This window comes from Amblyraja radiata, chromosome 2 (assembly GCF_010909765.2).
Source record: "Amblyraja radiata isolate CabotCenter1 chromosome 2, sAmbRad1.1.pri, whole genome shotgun sequence".
NCBI classification, from domain to species: Eukaryota; Metazoa; Chordata; class Chondrichthyes; order Rajiformes; family Rajidae; genus Amblyraja; species Amblyraja radiata.
Genome location: NC_045957.1, coordinates 126886424 through 126910599, shown reverse-complemented (window position 1 = coordinate 126910599; position 24176 = coordinate 126886424). Strand labels below are relative to the sequence as shown.

Below are 24176 nucleotides of genomic sequence, written 5' to 3'. Positions count from 1 at the left end.
AACTATTGTGGCAGTTTGGCTTCCCCAGTATCTACCGCTTTTCTCCACCACCGACAAGTACTAGCCACTACGAGGATGTTTTGGGAAGCTGCATAAACAGAAGATTAGTGACACTGGTGCTGAGACACAATGAGACATTGGGGAAATGGAGTACAGGGAGAAAGACTAGAGAGAATATATGTTCAAATCTGCTGTTTAGGGATTAGGAGGTTGTTCTGCTAGATACAAGGAATGTCCCTAGTTTCGGACCCTAGTTTACGAAAAGGGATATCAAGTGGAGGAGTAACTCAGCAGGGGGCATCTCTGGACAACATGGATAGGCAATATTTCGGGTCTGGGCCCTTCATCAGAACTCTTTGGTGGTCACAAAGTGTGGAGGAAGAAGCAAAAATAATTTGGATACAAGCAACATAAGTTCTTCATGCTTCCTTTTACAGGTAAAAGGAAAATATATGAAGTATTTTAAAAGGAATTTGACGATAGCATTTCCCTTCCAGGTAGTGTTGGGTCAATTATGGTTTTGGCAATAAAGGTATGAAATATGAAAAATGTGGCTCAGCCAGAGTTAGCGATGATATGTCTGGAAATTGTGGCCTACAGATAAGAAAGTGATGGTGGAGAAAGTAAAACATGGTCAGAGAATGGTTACGACGATGAATTGTTGTGGTGAATGTAAAGCCAAAGGTTAGATAATTGGAATGTTGAAAATACACTTGCAAATGATATGGGAAGGAGATTTTATTTGTCTGGGCCATTAAAGCGATGAAAAAGAAAATACCATTGAAAAGGAGCAGAAAGATGTTGGAAGATACAAAGTATGACCAAGATAATATTGCAATGAATGAGACATTGCGAATGCAGAGGTCGTGAGAGACAGGGTAATGTTATGGAATAGATGTTTTAGAATGGATGAGGGAGAAGAGGGGAGATTTTGGTAGTGCAGCAGAAAGAATGGGTAATTCATTAAGGCTTAAGTGCAGCTTGTAGGAGAATGAATAACTCGGCGTAGTAGTGTGATGAGTAATGAGGAAGATAACTCGGGCCTTAGTGTGCAGGCCCATAGATACATGAAGATGACAATATAGGTAGAAAATGTGGTTAGGAAAACGTACAGGATACTGGCCATCATTGGCTGGGGCATGGAATACAAAACTAGGGAGGTTATGCTTCACTTTTATAAAACAATGCTCAACTGAAGTAATATGTGCCGTTCTAATCACCGAGGTATAAGAAGAATATATTAGAGCTAGAGAGGGTGCTGAAGAGATTTACAAAATATGTTGCTGGAATAGAGCAGATCAGTTATGAGGAAAGTCTGGAGAAGCTAGGTCTGTTCTTCCTGGAACATAGGAAATTAAAAGGTGACATGTTGAGATACATAACATTATGAGAGGTATATAGATTGGGTAGACTGCAGGGAGTAATGCCCCATTTCAGAGGTAGATGAAGCTAGAGCACATAGACATGGTAAAGGGGAAGAGATTTGGTGGGGATATTAGGGGGACCTTCAACCAAGAGAGGGGTATTACCTGAAATGCCTCCTGAGAGAGTGCTTGAAGCTCTCTCACTAACAGAAGCTACAAAATGTCAAGATGAGACTTGAATCGGTGAGGCAAAGAGAGCTGTGAACCAAGTATCGGTCAATTGGGTTAATATGTATGATGCCCACTGGTCAGCATGGCTGACAAGCTGAATTACTTATTTCCTTGTTGGATGACTGTTAGATAAATATGTGAATTTAAGCATATCCAATTCACCATTTAAGCACATTTTTAAAATATTTTTATTTAACCTTTATTTAACCAGGAGAAGTCTCATTGAGATTAAAAATCTCTTTTACAAGAGAGTCCTGGCCAAGACAGGCAGCAGCACAGTTCCACAGTTACAGACAATAATTTAAAAACAACAGAGAACTTATAAATAGAGTCACAGTCAGAACATCATCAAACAAAGCATGTACAGACAGAAGAGCCCGCTTCAACATCATTAAGAAGGGATTTAAATTTTTAGAATTTGGTACCACCAAACTATTACTTTGTATATTCTATCTGGATTTCTTCATGATGTGAACTGAGATAAGCCTTCCAGTGGATTAAATGTGTGTCAGCTATACAATCAGTAACCACCGGGAATTAAGGCAAAGGTAGATAAATTCTTGATTAGTACGGGTGTCGGGGGCTATGTGGAGAAGGGAGAAGAATGGGGTTAGGAGGGAGAGAAAGATCAGCCATGATTGAATGGTGGAGTAGACTTGATGGGCTGAATGGCCCAATTCTGCTCCTATGAATATGAAATCAATAAGGGATTTCACAAGCTTTTCACTTAATGTTTGATGACTATTTAAAATTTAATCTGATTGGTGCTATGAAATTTTAAAAGAGCAATGAAGCTCCAAGTTGCTGCTCTACTTTATGAAGAAAATAGGATTGTCTATTCCTGCCAACTTGGATCGAGACAGTCTGATGCCATTGGGAAAGTACATAGAACAACCAGAGGGATATGTGATGAGCTATAAAGGGCTGCTAATAGAAGAAGAGGTTATTCATGATTATGATTCAGATATTCCTACTGAGAGAGTTTCAGATCATGTTAATATATCAAATATCCACTGGGCACATAAGGATATAAGGTCACCTGCTGTGAAGTTGCAGTGGTGGAACATTACCAAGGCACAAACATGAAAGCTGCTCACTTGGAAAATGATTAGAAATCATACAGCACCCACAGAACAATATCTCCAGTAAGGAGCTAACTCTTTCAGGTGGAGAAGCAGCAATAAAGTCACTGAATAACTGAGGTATGAACATAATTATGAGTGACGATATTTCAAATACTTCTAAATGATTGCCTATGTAGTGCATAGTGCTTTATTGCAGCTGGCAGAGAAGGAGAGAGTCTTTTAGGTTACATATGAAATATGAACCATTGTGGATGAAACTCAATACAATAACATGTGGAGCGATTTTATCTTGATAGGTAACTTGAAGAGAGACAATGCATGTCAAATGTTTATAGCAGATGGAAAACAAATATATTCTTGGAGGTGTTCAAATTATATAAAATGTCAGTGCAGTTTAACAAAAACATCAATGGAGATGAATATGGCAATATGGGATCATGAGCATTATGAATGGAGGATTGAACACAGAAGTTAGAAAGTTACACTAAACATTAAAGCGCGAGTTTGATTTCAGAAGGAGAATTGTTTTTAATTCCGCATTCGAGGAAGGATATGCAAGCAGTTTGGTTTGCTAGAATGGTTACAAATTACATTTAGATAATTGACTGAAGAAACTTGTACAAAACACAAACTGCTGGAGGAACTCAACAGATCAGGCAGCATCTATGGAGGGATTCAGAGAGAAGATGTTTTAGGTCAGGACCCTACTTTAGATCAATCTGAAGACGGATCCTGATCCGAAACATTGTCTATCCATTTCCCTGTACAAACGCTGCCTAACCCATTGAGTTCTTCCAACATCTTGTTTTTTTAACTCAAGATTCAGGTATCTCCAGTCCCTTCTGTCTCAGCCCTAGAGTATCTATTCTCCTCATATCAGAGAAACATGGAAATTTGATTGGTGTTTAAAATCATGCTGGATCAGGATAGGAATAAATAGAGAAAAATTATTTCCTGTGACTGAAGACCTAGTAACCATGACACAAGCATAGGGTGAAGTTAATGATGTGTCAAAGAAAGATTGGATTTGGAATGTACTGGTTGGGTGGGCAGCAATAGCAGGCTCAATGACAGCCTTCAAACGGGAATTAGGTACATATTGGAAAGGAGATCTGGAGAAAGTGCAGGAAAATGGCACCAAATGAATTGCTCTCAGCAGTAGCACAGACCTTATTCTAACAAATAATAATTTGATTACGTGAATAGTTTAAATTATTCCATGATATTTTCTGATCGTTTTCATTCAGTCTTCACAAATATGGACTGAGAATGGGCCCAACATCTTGGTGGGAATGGATGAGTTGGTCCTGAGAGCGTGTTGCTGTGTTGTGTTACTTTTTGACAGAATGGCTCTGTTATATTTCTCTCAGTTAATCAACAAGCACATTTCCAAACTTCATTGTATTAAAGTTGATAGCTAAAAATAATCAGAGCGAACCTGAAAGTGAGACTGAAAGCCAAGAAATATTTCTCCTCGCCTCCAGCGGTTACCTTGGCTTCCACTCTGCGACCACCGTAACTGTGTCATGTTGCCAGATTTGAAGAATACCTTTGTTGAAAAAAAAATAATTCAATCATTGGCTCAAGGATCTGAATTTGTAAGAGCTTGTAATGAATGAGATCAATAACCACATTGTTTTGTGTCACACATGTTTCAGAGAAACTGTTGATGAATAATTCTTCTAAAATTGTCCACTTAAAGATGTTATTAACAATTGGTTGAACTTGTTTTGGTTAATGAAATTAACCCTAACCATTTCACTCCTTTAATATATATCAACAAAATAAATTAATTCTGTATTTATGTATTTAAGAATTAAATTATAAAGCAACTGTACGCTAATCTGCGAATAGTTTTGAAAAAGAAAAAAAGGTTTCAGCTGAAAGTAAAGTATTACCTGCAAAGACCCAATCGTAACTCCACTCATGTGATACCAAAAGACCAATTTACACTTTGGACCAGTGAGCGATATTTGTGGAGTGGAGATTTCAGCCATGTGTCCAAATTTTCCATTTGAGCTATCAGCATAAAAGTACCAGCCGTGTTTCGTGCCCCTGCAAATGTAAGCTAAATGTTTAAAGTCGGTTTGTTCAAATTTTGCAATTCCCTAACATACATTAGGAAGTAAATGGCAATTATTTAATAGTTAAGGTATACAATATAGGTGATGTATTATGATTTTTATACTTATCTAACCATTCAATTAATAAGTTGGAATTTAGAAATGCTGCATGTACCAGCAATACCGATATCTTTATAGAAGCTACTGCTGGAATTGGCAGAGATGATGAAAATGTAGATGACCTCCGTTAGAAGTCACAAATAAATGTTTGAACGACTATTTGTGGAAAAAAAACCCTTAATGGACTCCTTGCTGTAACTCTAAAGTTTAAAGAACTAGAACTACATAGTTGCCACGGACACGGTGGGCCGAAGGGCCCATTTCCATGCTGTATCTTTAACCTGTTCACTGCCAAGTTTTTTTTCACTATTGGCCATGACCCAAATATAATCGGGGATGGCACAGAACAGGTTAAATTATAATTAACTACAACTCTCACCAAGTAGTTCCAGTACAGTTACAACACGGCAACGTGGAGAATTCCCTAGGTATGTCCTGTACACAAAAAGCTGGACAAATTCAGTCCAGTTTATTATCATGCAATGAGTCTGCTCTCAAAGATTAGCACAACAACAGTTGGCAATAAACTTGCTCACCAATGTCCAGTTTGGGGTTTTTCAAGACCACTTAGCTCCAGACCTTGCCTTGGTGCAAACGGACCAAAATAGCTCAATTCCAGGGGTAAGACTGAAAAACCTTGATACCATGAGAGCATTTGACTAGTTGCGGAAGGAACCCGAGTAAAGTCTAAATTAATAGGCATGCGGGGGAAAACATTATAAAGGCTGGAGTCATACTTTGGACAAAGGAAGATTGTTGTTGGAACTCAATCATCCCAACCCCAATGATACCATTACAGGAGTTCCTCAGGGTAGTCCTTACGGCCCAGCCATCCTCAGCTGCTTCATTAGTGAGCATTCTTCCATCAGAAGTGGGGATATTTGTTGATAATCACATTATGTGTTCAATCCCACCTCACCATTCACCAAAATAGATTAACCATAGAATGGCATTGTGGACTCGGTGGAAAAAATGGCCTAATTCTGCTCATAATTCTTATAGTCTTTCAGCAAGACTGAGACTGCATTCAAGGTGTGGGCTGATTAATATTTATACTATATATATATGTCCCCGATCACCGACACCCCACAGCACCGATCACCAAAGGTTCAAAATTGAGCCGAAACTTAACTGGACCAACTACAGTCAAGTAGGTGTGGCGACAAGAGGCTGGGTATCTTGCAATGAGTGATTTATATCCACCAAGCTATGAGGGATAAACCGCGCATGTAATGGAGTAACCCCCACTTGACTAGATGAGTGCAGCTTTGACAATTTCACAAAGCTCTACATCACCAGCTCACGTGGCCGCCACACCATCAGCTACCCTAAAGATGAACTTCTTCTACCACCAGTGCACAGTGGATGCTGCCTGTACCAGTTACAGATTACACAGCTGGTAATCCCCAGTCTACTTCAATAAAACCTCCCAAACCTCTGATCTCTACCACGAAGAAGATGGAAAGCATCAGGCACCTGAGAACACACAATCTGGATATTTCTCTCCAAATCTGACTACAGTGGTTGAAAAGCAAAAAACAAAACTGGAAATCTGAAATAAGGTTATAGAAATGCTCAACAAGTCAGGCAGGGTAGATGCTGCCTGATCTGCTAAGTGCTTTCAGCACTCAGTGTTTTTAGGTCGCACTGTATTCTTTTAGTTTAGTTTCGAGTTACAGCGCGGAAACAGGCCCTTCGGCCCACCGAGCCCACACCGACCAGCAATTCCTGCACTAACACAATCCTACACACACTAGGGATAATTTACATTTATATCAAGCCAATTTACCTACAAACTTCTACGTCTTTAGAAGGAGGGAGGAAACAGAAAATCTCTGAGAAAACCCACGCAGGTCACGGGGAGAACGTACAAACTCCGTACAAACAGCACCCATAGTCGGGATCGAACCGGTCTCCGGTGCTGCAAGTGCTGTAAGGCAGCAACTCTACTGCTGTGCCACCATGTCATCCCATGTATTCTGACGTGTACAGTAAATGGATTTCATCATCTTCATCATCATCAGGTCTAAATGCTGGAACTCCCGCCCTGGGAGTACCTTCACCAGTGGTTATAGTCATAGAGTCTTCCATGCCCTTTGGCCCAACGTGCCCACACCGGCTATCGTGTCCCATTTACACTAGTCCCACCTGCCTGTGTTAGGCCCATATCCCTCTAAACCTGTCCTATCCATGTACCTGTCTAAATGTTTCTTAAATGTTACGATATGTTGCCTCAGCTACCTCCTCTGGTAGCTCATTCCATTCACCCATCACCATCTATGTGAAAAAGTTATGCCTCAGGGTCCTATTAAATCTTTCTTCCCCCTCCTCCCCCCCCATCACCTTAAACCTATGTCCTCTGGTTTCACTTTGTCCAGGCATGAAATACTGACCTCGTTAACACTCAGTGACCTCTTTGTACTGACCTCGTTAACAAATGCCTATGACCAGAAAAATGGGAACGTGTAAGTCTGAGTTGTCAATAAATCCTTGAATGCTGGTGATCCCACAAATGTGTTCATAATTGTTTTGGACTTTCTGCTGAGCAGAAAGTGGAGAAGCCTATGCCTTCCACTCTGGACTCAGCACAGATGGCCCTGTCATTATTGTCTGTTCATGCTCAGTGATATCCAAGCTATGTGCTGTAATTGCATTGCTGCTGGTGCCTGTAACACGTGGCTTCTTTGATAATAGGCACCCACAGTGTAGACTCTTGGCAAAAAAGAGCAAACAGCGAGTTGAATGCAGGTGCAAGAGAAATTGAGTTGCAAGGATAATGGAAGATAAGGAGAGGGAACTAATTAGATTGCTCTGAAGATGGACACAAAATGCTGGAGTAACTCAGTGGAACAAGCAGCATCTCTGGATAGAAGGAATGGGTGACGTTTTGGGTCGAGACCCTTCCAGATTGCTTTCCCTGGATGTCGGCATGGATGCGGTAATCCCCTCTTCTGTTGTTGTGAGGTATAATAGATATCAGATAAGAAGTGGTGCTACTATGCCACTAATATGATTTGTAAAGCTACTTGGGGAATATTTAAAAAATATTTAAGGTGGAATATTGTAAAGATAGAACATAGAACATACAGTGTATAAAATATAGAATATGGCATATAGAATATGGCATATAGAATATAGAACATACAGCAGAGACCCACAAAATCCATGCCGAATATGATGTCATTGAATCTCATCTACCGGCACATGATCCATATCCCTCCATTTCCTGCATATCCATGTGCGTATCTAAAAGCCTCTAAAATGCCACTATCATATTTGGCTCCACCACCACCACCCCTGACAGCTTGTTCCAGGCACCTGCTATTCTCAATCTAAAAAAAGTGCCACACATCTCCTTTAAACTTTACCCCTCTCACCTTAAAGCTACGCTCTCTAATCCTGGACATTTCCATCCACTGACTGGCACAAAGGCACTCATGAGACCCACAAAAATACACAATTCCTTTTTGCTAAATAACTACACAACACGTTCAATCCTCACAGCCTCTGTGAGAGTACTGTAATGCATATATTTCTCAAGTTGGTGCCAATGGCTGAACCCAAATTCAGGGAATCTGTAGTTGATCTCAGAATGTTTAGAGGGTCAGTGTACAAAATCATGAGAGGAATAAATCGGGTAGATGCACAGATTCTCTTGCCTAGAGTAGGGGAATCGAGGACCAGAGGACATAGGTTCAAGGTGAAGGGGAAAAGATTTAACAGGAATCCGAGGGGTAACTGTTTCACACAAAGGGTGGTGGGTGTATGGAACAAGCTGCCAATGGAGGTAGTTATGGCTGGGACTATCCCATCATTTAAGAGACATAGAAACATAGAAACATAGAAAATAGGTGCAGGAGTAGGCCATTCGGCCCTTCGAGCCTGCACCACCATTCAATATGATCATGGCTGATCATCCAACTCAGTATCCCATACCTGCCTTCTCTTCATACCCCCCTGATCCCTTTAGCCACAAGGGCCACATCTAACTCCCTCTTAAATATAGCTAATGAACTGGCCTCAACTACCTTCTGTGGCAGAGAATTCCACAGATTCACCACTCTGGTGTAAAAGAGAGTGGTGAATCTGTGGAATTTAGACAGTTGGACAGGTATATGGATAGGACAGGTTCGGAGGGATATGGACCAAGCACAGGCAAGTCGGACTAGTGTAGCTAGGATATTGTTGACCGATGTGGGCAAGGTAGGCTGAAGGGCCTGTTTCCACACTGTATCTCTCTGTGACTCTATGACAGTGGTGCAGCCTTACGACAGACACATTACAGCAGTCGGGCCAAGATGCACCTCAATAGTAATGGAGTCAGAATAATTGCAGAAACAGAGCTAAGAATCCACATTGATACATTTGGAATCTTTTTAAGTATAATCTTTACAAAGGAAGAGAAGAGCTGACTAATGAGCATTTTGGATTGCAGTAGTTGGCTCACGGACACAGTATACATCCACCAATACGCTTGGATCCAAAGAGAGTTACATTTAATATCCAAAACGACCTAATGGCTAAAACAGTTGATTAGGTTCAGTAAAATATCTTGTCAAGGGAATATGTGGGAAATGAGGTTAGCCCCATAAGCTCTTAGGAGGAATCTTTGATTCTGTAACTTGTGAAACTGTCCATTAGACATAACAGCTATTGTTCCTGAAATGATATCATTTTGATGCAAAGCAATATCAAAGATGGCATCATTAAGATTGCTTTGTGTGAAGCATTCTAATGGGTAAAATAGAATTACAATATCAATATACGAACAGAGGGCAAATCAAACCCAAGGTTTATATGAGCTTGTAACGTTTTATATTTAGATATTTATAGAAATTGTTCGTAAAACTGGTGCATTAACTAGCAATGTTACAAAATTTTGAGATTTTAAAAATCAAGTCTGTAATTTATCCCATCAGATAAAGCATAAAAATAAGTTTAATTTGACACCTAATTCACTTTCATATCTCAAGTATTTAAAAAGTTATGGCCATTTTCATACTGGGAAATGAGCATCTTGTTCCCTATTGATTTTCTATGGACATAACAAAAAAGTTGTGATCGTGAACAGTCAAAAGCCCATAACTTTCTTAAAAATTAAGAGAACTGAATGAAATTTTCAGTTATCATAGATTGAAGCATTCTGAAACAAATATAAAATAATCTTACTTGGATGACCTGAAATTAAAGCATATAATTAGTTAGTTACCTAATTGTAGCTAATTTCAGACTTCAATTACTAGATCTAAACATCTATCCATTTCTTAATAAATGATTAACATTTTTAAATAGCCTAAATGTCCAAATAATATTCACAAATAATTCACAATAAAACATGATTTTAAAATCTCATTTACATTAATTTATAGGCCAAATGGAAGGAATTCAGTGTTCAATTGCTGTAAATAAATGCCCATTTAAATCAGCTTTCCAGTGGGTCCCTGTGGAACGCGCTGGTTTAGAACGTTCACATTGCGGTAGATTTGTGCCCCAAATGCCCAGAAAAATACTGCGCGATATAATGGGCCCAAATTGAGCTACTCGCAATATTAAACTTTGTATAAAGGGATCTTTAGAAGCCCTTTTTAATGTAAAAATATACAGCCTACCTTCAGCTGTCTGCTTTATGAGACCCTGCGGTTGCTGGTGTTCGCGGGTTTATAGACTGATTTTTAAACTACTATAACTATTATTCAAGGCCTTTAAACCTAATAATAGCTTTTGCGACGGGGTCTTCCAGCGATTTTTCGTTAATAATTAACTAGGCTTAACATCTTCGATTTGAACAGCCTAGAGAAAATCGCGTTTTAAACCCGCCCCCTCTAAACGGCGCCAAAATCGCGCACACCCGCAACGGCAGATTTTCAAAGACGCTTCAGGTAGGCTTTGTAACATACCTACATTAACTTTACCTCAGCAACAAGAAGAAAATAAGGTTATTATTTCAAAGATTGCACATTTTAGATATATAGAATCAAAAAGTTGTACAGAGAGAATCATGCCTTTTGTCCCATCAGACCTTTGTCTCCATATGCAATTTGCACATGAGGTCCATAATCCTTTCACCTTTGACTATTCTGAAGATTAGCGAGTTGGGACAATTTCAACATTTCAACTTATTTTTGTAGTAAGCTATGAATCTATGTTGTCATAGATCATCAATTGAATAGAATCTTGAGGTAGATTTTATAAAATAAAATTTAAAATAGAAGTTTCCTGTTAAAAGTCCACCTTGAGATCCAAAATGTCTCTCTGTGTAGTATTTTTAAATGACACTTGAAGGTTGGTGAGTCATTTCATCTCATTGTACTGCGACTCTAAAAACAACACCGCTTTTTTTCAATTAGAGAGGTGACAAAGGACAATACCTGAAATTATCCTTCAATGTGCTGAACCTGATAAGCCCACCAACATTTATATTCATGGAAGTTTTGTGGCTTCTGGAATTGGTGCGGGAGGCAGAAAGGAGGCTACGAAGCAATTACTGACAGAGGAAAAAAAATCATTTCAAATTGATAACCTCTTTGCGTAAGTCAAATAATTGTGAAATGCATTTTTGTAAATTTGCTAACGTTGTGATAGCATCTGACCTTTTGCAGAGTTTGCAGCTACAGTAGACTCAGGCCTTATCTTACTGGAACAGGCAATTAAAAAAATGGCTATTTCTTTCTCACCAACCTACTTTCTATTTACCAGATTACTGGTGATGGGAAATTGTCAGGGTCATGGTGGATGACATTTTCCATTACTTTATTATTGCTATCTTTTAACTCGTCTTCACTCTAACCCATACTTTCTCAGTGCCTCATGACAATTAAACTCTTTAACTCTCAAGTCTTCCCTTCATCTGGTGACTTTCTGTTCTATTCTGTCCCAATATGCCGATGCATTTCTCTGAATGGATTCGCCCACTAATCACATGCAGCATTCCATTCTGTGCTATCCTCACTGACACTGTCCATTAACACTGTAGATTAATCCAAGCAATACACGTTTACCATCCCTATTAAAATCTGTCAGCTATCGGTCAGATTTCAAGTGAAATCAAAGTAGCATTGGTAATGGGCTCTGTTTGTGGAACTGTTTATTTGCTCACATCTCTCCACCCCAGACATAATTCTAGACATTTTGAGGCTCAGGCATCATTGGTATGCCATACTTCTGTCTCTTTAGCTTAGTTTAGAGATTCAGCATGGAAACAGGCCCTTCACCCTGCTGAGTCCATGTCAACCACTGTTCACCAGTTATCCCACATTCACAACCACTCTGTGCAAACTTGGGGCAATTTACAGAGGCCAATTAACCTACAAACTCGCACATCTTTGGGATGTGGGGAAAAAAATCGGAGCACCAGGAAGAAAGCATGCGGTCACTAGAGAAGCTGCAAACTCCACATAGACAGCATCTGTGAGCATCGAACCCAGGTCTCGGATGCTGTGAGGCATTTCTACCAGCTGTGCCACTGTGTTGCCCATTACTGTCCAAGAAAAATGGGAAATTATCTAGCTCATTCATTGACTACAGCAGGGATGTTAATTGATGGATACAGGTGGAGACGGGTAACCCTTGATGGAACTTGATGGATCAGTAGACTAGGTTTTCCTATGAAAAATCAGGAAAATCACTCCCTTGTATCCATTGAACTAACCAAAATAAATTCATTTCTGGAAAAGTTTTGAGTGGAATCCAGTGATTCTGTTACAATCCACAAGTCACACCGTTCACCATTTGTCAATTGAGCTGATAGTGTTGAGAACAAGGTACACAAAAATGCTGGAGAAACTCAGCGGGTGCAGCAGCATCTATGGAGCGAAGGGAATGGGTAACGTTTCGGGCCGAAACCCTTCTTCAGACTGAGAACAAATGGTTTTCCTCTTTTTGTACATGAAATTTGCATTGGGGATCTCCAAACAGTGAATATAAGTAGTCTGTTTCAGATGGGTGAGTAATACTGCTTGCACATACATTAATGAGGGAAAGATGCCCACCCTCAAATGTTTAATTGCCAGGCCTTCATTACAGGCAGCCTAAACTATGACAATTAAAAATTGCAACTAACTAATTTTAAATGGCCAAATTCAATAATTGTTAAACAGATACTATTTCTTCAATCAAAACATATTTTTTCTTTCTGGTTCTATCTGCTGTTTTTCCAGTCAACTGTTCAGTGTTGTCGTTAGCGTATAGAAATGCATTGCATATATGTGAACTATGTGCAACCGTGCAGTGCAGTGGATGAGATAATACAACAAGATGCTTGTGCTTAAGCAGATGTCCATGACTTTTAGTGATTCATAATGCCCCTGTCCCACTTAGGAAACCTGAGCGGAAACCTCTGGAGACTTTGTGCCCCAACCAAGGTTTCAGTGCTGTTCCCGGAGGTTCCCGGAGGTTTTTGTCAGTCTCCCTACCTGCTTCCACTACCTGCAACCTCCGGCAACCACCTGCAACCTCCGGGAACCACACAGAAACCTTGGGTGGGGCGCAAAGTCCAGAGGTTTCCGTTCAGGTTTCCTAAGTGGGACAGGGGCTTTACACGTAACATTAATTTAAACTGGCAACCAGGATGGAAAGAATAGGCTTAATGCATAAAAAAGAAAATGGACTTAGTCATGTTTACATTAGTTTAGTTTAGAGATGCAGTGCGGAAGCAGGACCTTCGGCCTACCGAGAAAGCACCGAATAGTGATCCCCGCACACTAACACTATCCTACACACACTAGGGACAATTTACAATATTACCAAGTCAATTAATCTACAAGCCTGGACGTCATATTATCTGAATGGTGGCCGATTAGGAAAAGGGGAGATGCAACAAGACCTGGGTGTCATGGTACACCAGCCATTAAAAGTAGGCATGCAGGTGCAGCAGGCAGTGAAGAAAGCAAATGGTATATTAGCATTCATAGCAAAATGATTTGAGTATAGGACCAGGGAGGTTCTACTGCAGTTGTACAGGGTCTTGGAGAGACCACACCTGGAGTATTGCGTACAGTTTTGGTCTCCTAATCTGAGGAAGGACATTCTTGCCATAGAGGGAGTACAGAGAAGGTTCACCAGACTGATTCCTGGGATGTCAGGACTTTCATATGAAGAAAGACTGGATAGACTCGGCTTGTACTCGCTAGAATTTAGAAGATTGAGGGGGGATCTTATAGAAACTTACAAAATTCTTAAGGGGTTGGACAGGCTAGATGCAGGAAGATTGTTCCCATGTTGGGGAAGTCCAGAACACGGGGTCACAGCTTAAGGATAAAGGGGAAATCTTTTAGGACTGAGATGAGAAAAACATTTTTCACACAGAGAGTGGTGAATCTGTGGAATTCTCTGCCACAGAAGGTAGTTGAGGCCAGTTCATTGGCTATATTTAAGAGGGGGTTAGATGTGGCCCTTGTGGCTAATTCCAGAGATTCACCACTCTGTGTAAAAAATGTTTTTCCCATCTCAGTCCTAAAAGATTTCCCTTTTATCCTTAAACTGTGACCCCTTGTTCTGGACTTCCCCAACATGGTCTTTAGTTAGGGTTCTGATAAAATTAAATTATCAAAGCAGCAAAAAGGATTCTTTAAAATGAAATTAAATTCATACGTTGTATGATCGGTAGATGGTCTGTCACCCTCTTCTCCTGGATGTATGTCTGAACCTTGTCCTGTGAACCACTGAAACACATTTTTAGTTGCCGATAGTTCCAGCTGCTGCTCCCAACCACAGGAGATCCCATTAGTGAAATTACAGATCTTCCCAACTGTGGAGAGAAACATACCGACATTTTGGTATAGTACTTTGTGGTTCATTAATATTGTATCTTACAAAAGTATTTCTTATGTATCATGCTAGGATCCTATTTTAGATTTTGAAATAAATCTTGTTAAACCGTAACGTTTGGAGCAAATACAAATGGCAATAGCAATAGCAATAGCAATGCAAAACAAGCCTGAGAAACTCTCCCCACGATTTGCTTTCACACCATTGTGAAGTATATGATCAACATTATTTGAGTACCATGTGCAGTTCTGGTCCCTATTTGATAGCTAAGCTATGATTATCTTTGAAAAGATTCACATGGATATTGACTGGATTGGAGAGCTTGAGTTATAAGCAGCGATTTGGAAGTTTGTGTCAAGGAAACGTTTACGTTCCTGGAGCAAAAAGGAGGCTAAAAGGTAACATGATAGAGGTAAATAAAATTATGAAGGGCATAGTTAGGATAAAATGCCTGGGTCTGCTTCCCATGGTAGAAGTGTCTAAAACTAGAAGGTCTAGGTTTAAGTTGAGAGAAGAGAGATTTAATTAGGATCTGAAGAGTAAATGTTCTCACAAAGAGTAATGAGTATCTGGAATCAGCTTGCCAGAGGAGGTGGTGGAAGCAGGAACAGTAACACCATTTAAGTGGAATCTGGACATGTATTGAATGAGTAAGGCCAAGGAGGATATGGAATGAATGCACATACGTGGGATTAGTTTTGATAGTCATGGATGCAGTTAGCAGAAGGGCCTGTTTCTGTGATGTCTATACTGAATCTAGTTTATCTTTAACTTGGTAATATTAATTAGAGATGAATGATCAACGAATTAGAGATCACAGGGTTTATACGCTGATGAGATATGCTTTCCATTTATGTGTATACACATCAACAAGTTTTGTTTCCCTCACTACAGTCAGCATAAGTGGCTTCAAACAATATAATCCCACACGTTGATAACAAGCAAATAACTATGGTATAATGCAGACATATTTGACTAGGTATTTAGGCCAAAATTCTGTGCTAAATGATTAGAGTATGGCTGATCTGAGAGGCAAAAGCATTCTGTATATTAATTTTTAGGCAGTCAACTTACCAAGAAAGGCAGATATTAGTAGTAAGCACAAGGTAGTGATTGTGAGAGATTTCAATTTCCCACACATAGACTGGGAAACACATTCTGTAAATGGGCTGGATGGTTTGGAGTTTGTAAAATGTGTGCAGGATAGTTTTTTGCAGCAATACATAGAGGTACCTACTAGAGAAGGGGCAGTGCTGGACCTCCTGTTAGGAAATGAGACAGGTCAGGTGGCGGAGGTATGCGTTGGGGAACACTTCGGGTCCAGTGATCACAATACCATTAGTTTCAATATAATTATGGAGAGGGTCAGAACTGGACCTAGGGTTGAGATTTTTGATTGGAGAAAGGCTAACTTTGATGAGATGTGAAAGGATATAAAAGGATGAATTGGGACATTTTGTTTTATGGGAAGGATGTAGAAGAGAAATGCAGGACATTTAAAGAGGACATTTTAAGAGTACAGAACCTTTATGTCCCTGTTCGGTTGAAAGGAAATAGTAAAAATTGGAAAGAGCCATGGTTTTCAAGGGAAATTGGACACGGTTCAGAAAAAGAGAGAAATCTACAATAATTATAGGCAGCATGGAGTGAATGAGGTGCTTGAGGAGTATAAAGAATGTAAAAAGAATCTTAAGAAAGAAATTAGAATAGCTAAAAGAAGCTATGAGGTTGCTTTGGCAGGTAAGGTGAAAGTAAATCCAAAGGATTTCTACAGCTATATTAATAGCAAAAGGATAACGAGGGATAAAATTGGTCCATTAGAGAGACAGAGTGGACAGCTATCTGCAGAGCCAAAAGAGATGAGGGAGATATTGAACAATTTCTTTTCTTCGGTATTCACCAAGGAGAAGGATATTGAATTATGTGAGGTAAGGGAAACAAGTAGAGTAGCTATGGATACTATGAGATTCAAAGAAAAAGAAGTACTGACACGTTTGAAAAATATAAAAGTGGATAAGTCTCCAGGTCCTGACAGGATATTCCCTAGGACATTGAGGGAAGTTAGTGTAGAAATAGCAGGGGCTATGACAGAAATATTTCAAATGTCATTAGAAACGGGAATAGTGCCCGAGGATTGGCGTACTGCGCATGTTGTTCCATTGTTTAAAAAGGGTTCTAAGAGTAAACCTAGCAATTATAGACCCGTTAGTTTGACTTCAGTGGTGGGCAAATTAATGGAAAAGATACTTAGAGATAATATATATAAGCATCTGGATAAACAGGGTCTGATTAGGAACAGTCAACATGGATTTGTGCCTGGAAGGTCATGTTTGACTAATCTTCTTGAATTTTTTGAAGAGGTTACTATGGAAATTGATGAGGGTAAAGCAGTGGATGTTGTCTATATGGACTTTAGTAAGGCCTTTGACAAGGTTCCTCATGGAAGGTTGGTTAAGAAGGTTCAATTGTTGGGTATATATGCAGGAGTAGCAAGATGGATTCAACAGTGGCTGAATGGGAGACGCCAGAGAGTAATGGTGGATGGCTGTTTGTCAGGTTGGAGGCAGGTGACTAGTGGGGTGCCTCAGGGATCTGGGTTGGGTCCACTGTTGTTTGTCATGTACATCAATGATCTAGATGAAGGTGTGGTAAATTGGATTAGTAAGTATGCAGATGATACTAAAATAGGTGGTGTTGTGGATAATGAAATAGATTTCCAACGTCTACAGAGAGATTTAGGCCATTTGGAAGAATGGGCTGAAAGATGGCAGATGGAGTTTAATGCTGATAAGTGTGAGGTGCTACATCTTGGCAGGACAAATCAAAATAGGACATGCATGGTAAATGGTAGGGAATTGAAGAATGCAGGTGAACAGAGGGATCTAGGAATAACTATTCATAGTTCCCTGAAGGTGGAATCTCATGTAGATAGGGTGGTAAAGAAAGCTTTTGGTGTGCTGACCTTTATAAATCAGAGCATTGAGTATAGAAGTTGGGATGTAATGTTAAAATTGTACAAGGCATTGGTGAGACCAATTCTGGAGTATGGTGTACAATTTTGGTCGCCAAATTATAGGAAGGATGTCAACAAAATAGAGAGAGTGTAGAGGAGATTTACTAGAATGTTGCCTGGGTTTCAACAACTAAGTTACAGAGAAAGGTTGAATAAGTTAGGTCTTTAGTCTCTGGAGCGCAGAAGGTTAAGGGGGGACTTGATAGAGGTCTTTAAAATGATGAGAGGGATAGACAGAGTTGATGTGGACAAGCTTTTCCCATTGAGAGTAGGGAAGATTCAAACAAGAGGACATGACTTCAGAATTAAAGGACAGAAGCTTAGGGGTAACATGAGGGGGAACTTCTTTACTCAGAGAGTGGTGGCTGTGTGGAATGAGCTTCCAGTGGAAGTGGTGGAGGCAGGTTCGATTTTATCATTTAAAGATAAATTGGATAGGTATATGGATGGGAAGGGAATGGAGGGTTATGGTCTGAGTGCAGGTAGATGGGACTAGGGGAAAATAATTGTTCGGCACGGACATGTAGGGCCGAGATGGCCTGTTTCCGTGCTGTAATTGTTATATGGTTATATGGTTATATGGTTAAAGGTCAGGAACCCTTGGACAGGAACATGGATTGAAAGGTTTAGTGTGAAATGGACCAAACACTATCTTATGTAGAGCATCTTGGCTGGCATGGACAGGTTGGGCTGAAGGGCCTGTTTCCATGCTATATGATTTACTCTAAAACCAAGAAGGCTTACAGAGGCTGCTCAACTGAGCAAAGATGCCAATGTCAACTAAGGCTAGAGTGGGGTCTTGAGATGTATGGGGAGGACAGCACTGTAGCTATCATTGAGTCCATCAAATTAACCATTCAGTCCTCTCATTGATTTAAAATTTGACATTGATATGCGCCGGTGATAATACTTTATGCCACCAAAATAAGATTTGATACAGTAATGGTTTTTGAAGTACATTGGAATGATGTAATGCTGTGTTATGCATGGTGCTGATCTCACAATCTTGCTTGTTTGTTGGGAATCTTATCAGTTCTGTCAGAAGTTCTCCAATGATCGGTTTCACATACCCTCCATATAATACATAGAAACATAGAAACATGGAAAATAGGTGCAGGAGTAGGCCATTCGGCCCTTCGAGCCTGCACCGCCATTCAATATGATCATGGCTGATCATCCAACTCAGTATCCTGTACCTGCCTTCTCTCCATACCCCCTGATCCCTTTAGCCACAAGGGCCACATCTAACTCCCTCTTAAATCCAGCCAATGAACTGGCCTCAACTACCTTCTGTGGCAGAGAGTTCCAGAGATTCACCACTCTCTGTGTGAAAATTTTTTTTCTCATCTCGGTCCTAAAATATTTCCCCCTTATCCTTAAACTGTGACCTATGTATTATGGAATCCTGAGACCCAGGATTCCATAATACATAGATTATGGAATCCTGCTAAACCAGTAATGAATTTACATTCAGCTTCCCAGTGTCTAATTGCACGTCAGACATGAAGAAGAGGTAGCCCATTGCTAGCTCTGGCTCCAGCGTGCCAGCCTTTCCCTTGTAAAGCTGGTTCTTCCCTGTTGTTGGACCATTGTAGGTCAGCAATGCCACAACAACAACAACAAAATATGCTTCAGTGCTGAAGAGACATACTGCCCTGGTAATTTAAAGTTCCGAAGGGATTGGCTTTATTCTCAAAACTATTAATTCTTTCACTTCCCCTTATACATTCCTTGAAGCTCGACAGAATATGGTTCCCACTTGAGGCTTGTCAATTTATTTTGAACAATGGCCAGCAATAGAGTTATTTCATTATTTTACTTCCCTCCCTTCCTTTTTGTGAAGGCCAAAATAAGCAAACAACTGAGTAAAGTATAGAAAGTTGTACGCTCCCATCACAATGACATATAGGCCTATATATATCATCCCAACTAAATATTTTAGTATGCATAATTAATAAGAAGATTTATCACCATGATCACATTATAATTTGCTTAATGTTTTTCTCTTTCCATGCATGGGCCCAAGCCAGCTCTGCTCATTGATTTAGTCCTTCAATAGTGGTATGTCCATAATTTATAGATGGGAGCTTAATGTTTGCATCTGCCTGGTTTAGCAAAGGCAGCCTCATGTAGAGACAATTATAAGGACTGTTGGACCAAAATCTGTTATTTTATCAAAGGCAAAATGTGACTTTTGATACAAAAAGTCAAAAACAGAAATTTTTTATTTTTATCTGCGACAAAAGCAGAACATACCAGAAATATTCAGCGGGTCAGGCCACTTCTAAATGGAAATTACTTCTGAGGCAAAGTCAAAGTTTCGAGTCAATCACCCTTTGTCTGGTTCGGGTTATTTCTCTCCGTAATTGCTGCCGAACCTGCTGAAGAGCTCATGTATTTTCTGTCTGTATTTAAGATTTGTAACTTTTGCTCTTCAGTCTCATTCTTAATATGGCATACTTTAATTCATTTTACACCTGAAATCAGCTATTTGCATGCTACCTGCTGTGCCTGAGGAGCGTCAGTCCATATATGATGGAAAACAGGATGAAGAGAGCAGATCAATGATTTTATAAGTTCATAGGGACAAAAAAAGGTGGAAATGAATTGGAATGCACAAAAAGAAATCAACTTTATAAAGAGTAGTAACAATGAGCAACTTCAGCAAAAAGTTAATTTAGAGATAAAGGTAGAATATGGAGCAATACAATAAAAGGGACAAAGAGAAAGATAAAAATTGCCCATGAGAAAGTGAAACAAAGGCAGAATGTAAATTGTATGGAAAGCTTATTTTTATTCCATTACAGATAGAATAAGCAAATATTCAACAATGGGGAGATTCATAAGGAAGATTTAGCTCTTTGGGCTAAAGGAATCAAGGGATATGGGGAAAAAGCACGAACGATGATCTGCCATGATCATATTGAATGGCGCTGCTGGCTCGAAGGGCTGAATGGTCCTGCACCTATTTTTCTATGTTTCTGTTTCTATTTCAGTATAATGGGTCTCGCTGAGAAGTGTAGAATTGAACATCATTTCATTTCTGTATGAAAATATTATTTTAATATTTTCTGTGTTTTTACACCTCTTTACGTTAAATGGAATTTTGGAGATTAACATTTAATTGTTTTCTTTCCTCAAACTTATTGTAATTGTCTTACATATAATTAAAAATAAAAATGGATACCTACCACAGAATAATTCATCTGAATTGTCAGAACAATCTTTCCTAAAATCACACTTCTTGCTAATGTCAACACATTGTCCATTTGTTATACAAACAAATTCATTCATTGTGCAGTTGTTGGGCGGAATAGTGGAAGGTTTTGTTGGTCCTGATGTTGTTGGAATTATGGCTGGTAAATCACCTGAGTAAGGATAATAATCAGAATTATTCCAGTTCCAAATATGTTTTTTTTTTTGAAACATAGAACATAGTGTCTGAATAATATGGCTGTTGAAAAAAGAAATGCCTTGCCTGGTCTGAATCCCACTTCTGCTCTGGACTGACATGCACCACACACCTGATAACTGCTCTGTTTCCGCCATCTTTGTTTCTAGAACTCACAATTTTAACTGTGGAATAAATGACATGGTCTAACATTTTGGCAGTCACCATTTCTGGACAGTCATTGAGCAGCATCAGCTGAAAATAAATCCCTTGGTCTTGCAAGGAGAACTGGGTTGTCTTACGGGAAAATCATTAATTTTTAAACTAATCATATAACCATATAACAATTACAGCACGGAAACAGGCCATCTCGACCCTTCTAGTCCGTGCCGAACACGTATTCTCCCCTAGTCCCATATACCTGCGCTCAGACCATAACCCTCCATTCCCTTCCCGTCCATATAACTATCCAATTTATTTTTAAATTATAAAAACGAACCTGCCTTCACCACCTTCACTGGAAGCTCATTCCACACAGCCACCACTCTCTGAGTAGAGAAGTTCCCCCTCATGTTACCCCTAAACTTCTGGCCCTTAATTCTCAAGTCATGTCCCCTTGTTTGAATCTTCCCTACTCTCAATGGAAAAAGCTTATCCACGTCAACTCTGTCTATCCCTCTCATCATTTTAAAGACCTCTATCAAGTCCCCCCTTAACCTTCTGCGCTCCAAAGAATAAAGCCCTAACTTGTTCAACATTTCTTGTAACTTAGGTGCTGAAACCCAGGCAACATTCTAGTAAATCTCCTCTGTACTCTCTCTAATCATGCTCTATTGAAACTAAAAGCTCTAAACTGGAAGAAAAGTGATAATATGGAACATAGAACAACACAGCACAAGAACAGACCGTTCATCCTACAAAGTCTGTGCCGAATGCAAGGCCAAGATAAATAAATAAATTAAATTGGACGACAGATGGCACAATGGGCTAAGTGTTCGGCTGGCAACCGCAAGGTAGCTGGTTCGAATCCCGCTTGGAGTGCATACTGTCGTTATGTCCTTGGGCAAGACACTTCACCCACCTTTGCCTGTGTGTGTCCTTGGGCAAGACACTTCACCCACCTTTGCCTGTGTGTGTGGATGTAATTATGTGAAGCACTTTGGGGTCAATGCAAGTTGACTAAAAATGTGCTATATAAATAAAGAAATTTATATTTTTAATTTAATCTAATCTGCTTGCACGTGATCCATATCCCTCCTTTCCCAGCATATTCATATGTCTATCTAAAATCCACTTAAACACCACTATTGCATCTGCCTCCATCTATCCAGTGTGTTCCAGGCACCTATAAGTATAAACTCATTTAAACTTTGCCCCTCTCACCTTATAGCTATGCCCTCTAGTCGTTGACCTTTCCACCCTGGCATAAAGGTGCTGACTATCTAGCCTATCTATGCCTCAGAAGGTACACAAAATTGGTGGGGAAACTCAGCGGGTGCAGCAGCATCTATGGAGCGAAGGAAATAGGTGACGTTTCGGGCCGAAACCCTTCTTCACACTTTATCTATGCCTCACATAATTTTATATACTTCTATCAGGTCTTCCCTCAACCTCTGGCATTCTAGAGAAAACAATCCTAGTTTGTCCAACCTCTCCTTCTAATCCAGGCAGTATTATGGTAAAACGTCTCCTGCACCCTCTGCAAAGCGATGCAACTGTGACAGACTTTGACAATAAAAGGACATTTTAAAATGTTGTCCTGTGTATCAAGACACCGTTTATTATTTCTCTCGGCTAAATTAGCCATATGATAACAAAATTGGTTCAGAATGAAAACTGCTCAATTTGTTTTGATACAGTTATTCCAGAATTCAAGTCACCTTCTCAAGAGTTTACTTGTGAAATGGGACCCATTTCTGCCCCTTAAATTCCTTTGTCATTCCAAATTGTTCAGACATCACCCATAGAAGCATCGACATAGAAACATAGAAAATAGGTGCAGGAGCAGGCCATTTGACCTTTTGAGCCAGCACGCCATTCAATACGATCATGGCTGATCATCCAAAATCAGAACCCCGTTCCTGCCATATCCCTTGATTCCGTTGCCTCCACTGCCTACTGTCGCAGATAATTGCACAGATTCACAACTCTCTGGGTAAAAAAGTTTTTCCCCATCTCAGTCCTAAATCGCGTACCCCTTATCCTTAAACTGTGATGCCTGGTTCTGGACTCCCCCAACATCGGGATCATTTTTCCTGCATCTGGCCTGTCCAATCCCTTAAGAATTTTATATGTGTCTATAAGATCCCATCTCATCCTTCTAAATTCCAGTGAATATAAGCCCATTTGATCTAATCTTTCATTATAAGCCCAGTCGATCCATTATTTCATCATCAACCCAGTCGATCCACTCTTTCACGGATCACTCATACTCAGTCACCCTTGGTTGCTGTTTAAGAATACCGTGGCCTCTTTAAGGGCTGCAATCTCCCTCTCAGTAGTGTTAGTGTGAAATCTTTTCCTTTGCTACTGTTGGTCTACTGCTTTACATTTAATATTTCCTTCTGCTTTTCATTTCATCTTTCATTGTGAGCTTGAACAATTATATTCCACATCACTATGATTCAAAGGCCATCAGCAGCACAACAGCAGTAGAGTTGGTGCCTTACAGTGCCCGAGGCTAGGGTTCGATCATGACAATGGCTGCTCTTTGTTTGGAGTTTGTACGTTCTCCCTGTGACCAAGTGGGTTTACCTCAGATGCTCTGGCATGAGAATTAGAACCAGCTGGGTTTCAAGGGAATGCAGGAACCATGGGCCCAGAGAGTTTAAAGTGACATAGAAACATAGAAAATAGGTGCTGGAGTAGGCCATTCGGCCCTTTGAGCCTGCACCACCATTCGATATGATCATGGCTGATCATCCAACTCAGTATCCCATCCCTGCCTTCTCTCCATACCCCCTGATCCCTTTAGCCACAAGGACCACATCTAACTCCCTCTTAAATATAGCCAATGAACAGGCCTCAACTACCTTCTGTGGCAGAGAATTCCACAGATTCACCACTCTCTGTGTAAAAAATGATTTTCTCATCTCGGTCCTAAAATACTTCTCTCTTATCCTTAAACTGTGACCTCTAGTTCTG

General features: G+C 40.0%; 1 protein-coding gene across 1 annotated transcript in view; it reads right to left on the bottom strand.

Moving 5' to 3' along the window:
• malrd1 (MAM and LDL receptor class A domain containing 1) overlaps positions 1-24176 on the bottom strand; it is a 343320-nt gene that overhangs the window by 220801 nt on the left and 98343 nt on the right. Inside the window, exons 17-20 of the mRNA XM_033040137.1 lie at positions 20833-21009; positions 14452-14608; positions 4579-4735; positions 4119-4229 (exon numbers count right to left, since the gene is read on the bottom strand). Coding sequence (XP_032896028.1) covers positions 4119-4229; positions 4579-4735; positions 14452-14608; positions 20833-21009 — 602 coding nt within the window. The remainder of the gene's footprint in view (positions 1-4118; positions 4230-4578; positions 4736-14451; positions 14609-20832; positions 21010-24176) is intronic.